The 6120-nt window shown below is 35.0% G+C and overlaps 1 protein-coding gene across 1 annotated transcript in view; it reads right to left on the reverse strand.

The window, feature by feature from the left end:
- Positions 1–5844, reverse strand: part of LOC100261601 (probable LRR receptor-like serine/threonine-protein kinase At1g56140) — an 81487-nt gene extending 75643 nt beyond the window's left edge. Inside the window, exon 1 of the mRNA XM_019217935.2 lies at positions 5567–5844. Coding sequence (XP_019073480.1) covers positions 5567–5681 — 115 coding nt within the window. The 5' untranslated portion in view covers positions 5682–5844. The remainder of the gene's footprint in view (positions 1–5566) is intronic.
- Between the last annotated feature and the right edge of the window lie 276 nt (positions 5845–6120).

A 6120-nucleotide genomic window follows, 5' to 3' on the forward strand; every position in this document is an offset into this window, starting at 1 on the left:
TTGACATATGGAGTTTAGATCCGTAACTTACTAACCACTATATGAAATCTCCCCATGAACTTGTGTTTATAATATAACAAGGTGAATGATATCAACCTGTCAAGATTACCTCTCCAATCCTTGAGTTTCAAATCCTCCTATTATGTGATAAACTTACTTAGCTCTCTTAGGGCATATGTCAAATTTCACTTAAGAAATTACTTCAACCAAAGTTTTGATAATCATATGTCCTTAGGATCATCCAATGGGATACATTGTTTCAAACCCATGAGATATCATGATGCTTATCTTGAGAAAAATTGTTGTCACCTATCTTAATCAATAATGACCTAATCCAAAGAGAATATATGACCATCTTAGGGTCACCCATAACTTGGATTTTTCGTACAACTTCTAATGCATGCAAATCATGTACAATGTAGGTGAAGCAAGGCTTGAATGCTTGATATAGATAATGCATGAAAAAAATCATAAAAGAAAAATTGGAATCACAATCTGAAATTAATGAAGACCATTTATTGTTATATCGTGTCATGCCTTTAAGGGTTCTATCCTAACATCTCTAGTATCTAATACATGTAAGGTAAATAGTGGTGTTAGCATAAGACAACGATTGATTCCTCTATAATGTTCTCATCTAACCTCTAGGAGTTGGCTCTCACGTGGTTTAATTAGGCACCATCCCACTCCATCGTAAATTTCACATACTTGGGCACTATCTTTACTACTTAGTATATCCATTCTATATAACAGAAGAAGAGGTTGTAGCATTCTTCAAAGTGCACAATTAAGAAATAGTAATGGCTTCCAATGAGGGGCTACCAAAAGGGTTGAAGCTATTGAGGTCACTTTCCAAATGGCTTTTTTTTTACCATAGAAGGGTTATTCGTTAAGGCTAGAAAATATGTAATGCTAGAGGACTTGAAATTATTATGATCGCATTAATCAACCCTTGTAGTGGATTTGTCCTCATTCACTCCTTGTGATGGAGGTCAATAAGACCATGGTACCCAAATAAAAGGAAGATCAAGAAGAAAAAAAAGGATTGCAAAAGATTACCTATAGGAACACGATAAGAAAATGGGAAGGCTCAAACCCTAACTCAACTATACTTTTCTAAAGATGTTGTATTGAAAAATCTTATAAAATATTAACCATTGAGAATAATCCTTATAGAATTCAAGAGACAGTTGTTAACCTCGCCTATCTTAGCCAAAGCCAAGCTAAGGGACATCTTATTATTATACTTTGCAGTCTCCATGGTCATGGTGAATACAATTCTAGTTCGTAGGACCAAGGTGAATGCAAATGATTGTTTCTTACATCAACAAAGTTCTCAATGGTGTTAAAGCTCAATATTCATATATAAAAAATATGGCATTGTCCCTCAAGATAGCAACTAAAAAACTATTACATTATTTCAAAGAATACATGATTAAGGTGGTCTTTAAATACCCACTAAGGATAACCTTGCGAAAACTATACCTCTTTATATGTAAAGAATTCAAAGTAAAATATGTTACCCAAAGGGCATCATAGATATTAGAAAATGAGAGCAAAAATCATAGATACTAACAAAATTCTTAGTGAATTTCACAAAGGAGAAAAAAAAAAGTATTGGAAGCTTTAGAAGATTAAATAAAGAACATATGGATACTCAAGTTTAAGGGTTCTCCACCATAGAATTTCCAGGAGCTGAAGTTTTCCTCAACTCACCTAATGAGATCCAAGCACAACAATCTATAATTCTAGCCCTTAAGGCCACAAACAATTAAGTTGAATATGTTGTATTTTTCATAAGATTTTGGTAGGTAGAAAATCTAGGAATGGAAAACTTAAAGATGTACAGTGACTCGCAATTAGTGATCAAGCAAGTATTCGAAATTTTTAAAGCCCAAGGACCTACCATGGAAAAATATTTTTATCTGGTTAAATGAAAATTGTAAAAATGTGTTAATATGATGATATCCCATAATCTATAGAAAAATAAAGAACTTGATAACATTGGCTATTAGGGCCTCAAGGGTAATAAATGCTCAAAGAGTTCATTCTATTGGAGCTACTAAAACTACCAAGCATAGTAGAAGCACAAGGGATACACTATGTGTAGAAGAGGATCAAGGGTAGAAGGAAACTTCTATCTAACTTTTAGATACAATTAAGAAGCTAAGGGGTTGATAAGGAACTAAGAGGTTGCGGAAAAATGCCACTCGCTACACCTTGATCAATGGAGAATTTTATAAGTGAACATTCATTGGTCAAGTATGTACTATATTAAGGTACAATAAAGTTGCTCTTAAGCTTGGGAATGAGTAACCCAAATTATGACTCTTACATTAGGTGTGTGGGATATGATGTTGAATGTCATAAAAGGTATAACCTACCCTCACTAGTCACCACTTGGTTTTCAAATGAGATGATCAAAACCTAATCCAACAATTGGTATCAGAGAAAAAGGTCATAGGTTTGGTCATAGGAGCATCATGTTGGGAAAGGGATTGTTTACGTGCAACAATACCACTCTTAAGCTAGGAGATGGTTCACTCAAATGATGGCTCTTAAAATAGGCTCATAGGTTGTGATGTTAAATGCCATAAAAGGTTTGACCTACTCTCATTGAAGATCTATTAGTTTTTGTATGAGATAATCAAAGCTCAATCCAACATATTGATGGATATCCATGAATTTATATGTTGAGAATTTTTATTTATTTTTATTTTTTAAAAAGGCACTCATTGGCTCACTAAGCCCTTTCTTAAGGGTATTACTAATCAATCATGCTAAATGATGTCAAGCCATGTGTATAAAATTGCTATAAGAATTAAAGATTCACAATTATGTTGTGAGCGACTTTAGAAAAGCTCTCACCCCTAGCAACCCCTAGCCATTTATTCAATTGGGTTAAAAGTCATGGAAATATATATATTCCACCAATATCTTTACAAAATGGGTTGAGGTTGAGTTTGAGGTTAAAGCTTATCCTCATATCAATGGTACATACATGAAGAAATTCATGTGAAAAAATAGACTCCAATCAATAATAATGAGGTTAGTTTGATTTCAAAGAATTCAAAAAGTTTTACTAAGTGCTCAAAATCATAAATCTCTACTTTAACCTCAAGTGCTAATGTTAACAAGCATAGATGATCATAGATGATCCTGGGCAAGGAGAAGGTAGTAATATTTAAATTCATAGAAAGAGATTCAATAATCAAATCCTCTAGTCAAGCAAAATTTAGAGCTCAAACAAATCTATATCTTCTACCAAGCAAGGGACAGGGCATAAACTAAGACTTCTCCTTATCACCAAAAAGAAGAAATAGTGATTAGAGATTGATTTTTAGCTCCTTAAAATAGATCATACAAAATAATATTCCACATAAATGTCCTTTTTCTCTACACTAATAATAAGAGGATCATAACAAAAGTAATGAGTCTCCTTCCTTAGTTGCAACATCAATAAAGCATGAGGAGGTCAACAAAGTGGGTTGAATATTGATTGAACTTCATTAGGCTACATTTAACCTCTTACTATTCTTTCAATGTTTCATAGATAATCTCTTATCGAAGGATGGGAGACTTAGGGATAAGCTATGAGGTGTCACTCAATTTCTTTACCTTCCTCTTCTTGGGAAGGGTACTAACCTCCCTTAAGCCCATTCACTTCCATGAGAAGAGAGAAATAAAAATCTTAAGGATTCAAGAAAATTAAGGATAAGGGTATCCATCTACTTAAGAGGAACACCCTTATGGAGCTAAATAATGAACTCTTCAAAGTTGAAAATAAGGCCAGGAGATGGATACCCTTATGGTAGTTCAAGTAGTTAAGCCATGAATTAAACTCATAAGGACATGCTCTCAAACATAGGGAACCTTGCTAACTTGGTTGTTTAAGCTCTATTTGAGGACAAAGTGGTAGCAAGGTGTGTGGAAACTCATTACATGCCATACCTGATGAAAGTAATCATGGATAAGATGAGCCACTTGATAACCTTAAGACTACAAAAATAAAGAAGGTTAGAAAGCAAAATGAGGTAATGAAAAAACATATAGGAGGAGTGGAAAGCCATCCTACCTTCACCTCCCTCTCCTTGGGGCATCTATGGTAAGCTCCACTCACCTACCAAGCCCTCTTAATTTCCCACAATCGGCAAGTAGCCTTGTTCCTTCCATTTTAATTTCCTACTAGAAGCTAGAATTTTATTTTTAATCAAGGGAAATATACTAAGTGCCAATGTTATGCTTCCTTTTCTAGCATAGGAAAAGAACCTTTCCTAGGTTAAAACAATATCATAGGGGTTAGGTTCAAGATTACCATGGCCATTAATATGTTGATGACAATATGAAACCCCAATAAAGTTGAAAACGTGTCACAACAAAGAAGGCAAGGGCAATCTCAACCTAGACTTCAAGTGCCTTATAACCCTCTCTTGGATTCAATGGTTACACTTATCCTTATTGAAGACTTTGAGCACTAAAATAGATGAGAATATGAAACCTCTAGATGTAACATGAGAGGTCCTTAATAGACTTTGAAGCCATATCAAAGGAGAACTTGAGCAAAGAAATAACAAGTTGCATAGGACAAGAAATGCGAGAGATGACAAAGCAAAAGAAGAAAGTAATTCCAACATTTAACGTACTTTATATAGGCATGGGGTAGCATTTACATTAGTAATTATGAGACATCACTCATCATGGAACCTCCATCTAATCTCTTAGGGGGTCACACTCACGGTAAAAAATATGCTTTGATTTTCCTGTCTAATCAAATTTCTCATACAAGAAAAGGGAGCAGAGGAGGAATTGCAGGAGCTAAAAAACCAACTTTACATGTGGTATCAATCACGATGTGCAAAAGATAGGCAATAAGAAACAAGAACTCCTTGAACGACCACTAATAAGGCTAGCCTAGAAGAACAAGCCATGGAGAACAATTATCCCTACACAACCCATCCCCCAACCCTCTTCTCAATCTAAAGCATTAATTGCAAAGTGATTGTGTTTAAATGATCCAGCCTTTAATTATATGTGCAAGAAGTCATGCCCTAAAATCAAGAAATAATGATTCATTACATGGGGAATATTAATTAATAATGTTGAGCTTCAATTGGGCCATTAACCTAACCCTATGGCACACCGTGATTGGACACCTAATATAGATAGCCCATATAAATATCATGGGAAACTCCAAGATATCTCTGAACACCTTTGCATAACTAATGCCCTTATCTATTGATCCCCTTACCTTAACCATCATGTTTGACCTTGTAGTCAAAGCGAAAGCGATCGTCCTAGCCCCTCTCTATTGATCGTACCTTGTTTAGCTTATCATCTTTCTACAGCTACCTCGTGACATCTACTCCTTGATTATATTTGGATTTTCAATTAAGACTAGCAAGTCTGAACAAACCATAACTGACCATCCCTAAATGCAAGAGTTGGAAGGATTATAGAGAAGAAATTGCAGATGAAATGAAAAGCCATGGTGCTTAATTATCACACCACCACAAACCCAAAAGATTCACATTCAACCATGTTTGGAGAAAAAGAGATTGATACGGACCTTCAGATGGGTGTGTGGTAGCATTTTGAGCAGTGGATTTGTCAAACCAGAGGAGGAAGAAGCACAAGTGAGGAACAAGTGAAAGAGCTGATGCCCTTATCATTCTAAGCTTCATCGTCAATGCTGTAGGTATATTCTCAAAAGATTTGAATAAGCCTGAGAAGGGTGGCCATACTTGAATTAGATGAAGTCAATGGTCCAAGGTCAAAGTGAGAGAAGATTTCAGGTTGGCGTTCCACCGAATATTTTCGTCGTGGTCAGCTTCAAGACTCGAATTTGTGTTGGGTGTACCTAACACGCGGTGAATTCCCCCAGTTGTCAAAACAGTGTAAAGATATTTCCATAAACAGCCATTCACGCCGACACATTTGATTCCTTTTTGTTGACTTATTTTTCTTAGTCGAGAAAAAGTTTAGTATTACTATAAAATGAGTAAAGTAACATCACATTGAATAATTAGTACAATGTGTAACTAATTTCAATTTTAGATTTTTAACTCTCTACCAACCTTTCTCCTTTACATTTTTAATATTATTCAAAAGGAGATTAAAAAA

Source organism: Vitis vinifera, chromosome 10 (genome assembly GCF_030704535.1).
Source record: "Vitis vinifera cultivar Pinot Noir 40024 chromosome 10, ASM3070453v1".
Classification (NCBI taxonomy): Eukaryota; Viridiplantae; Streptophyta; class Magnoliopsida; order Vitales; family Vitaceae; genus Vitis; species Vitis vinifera.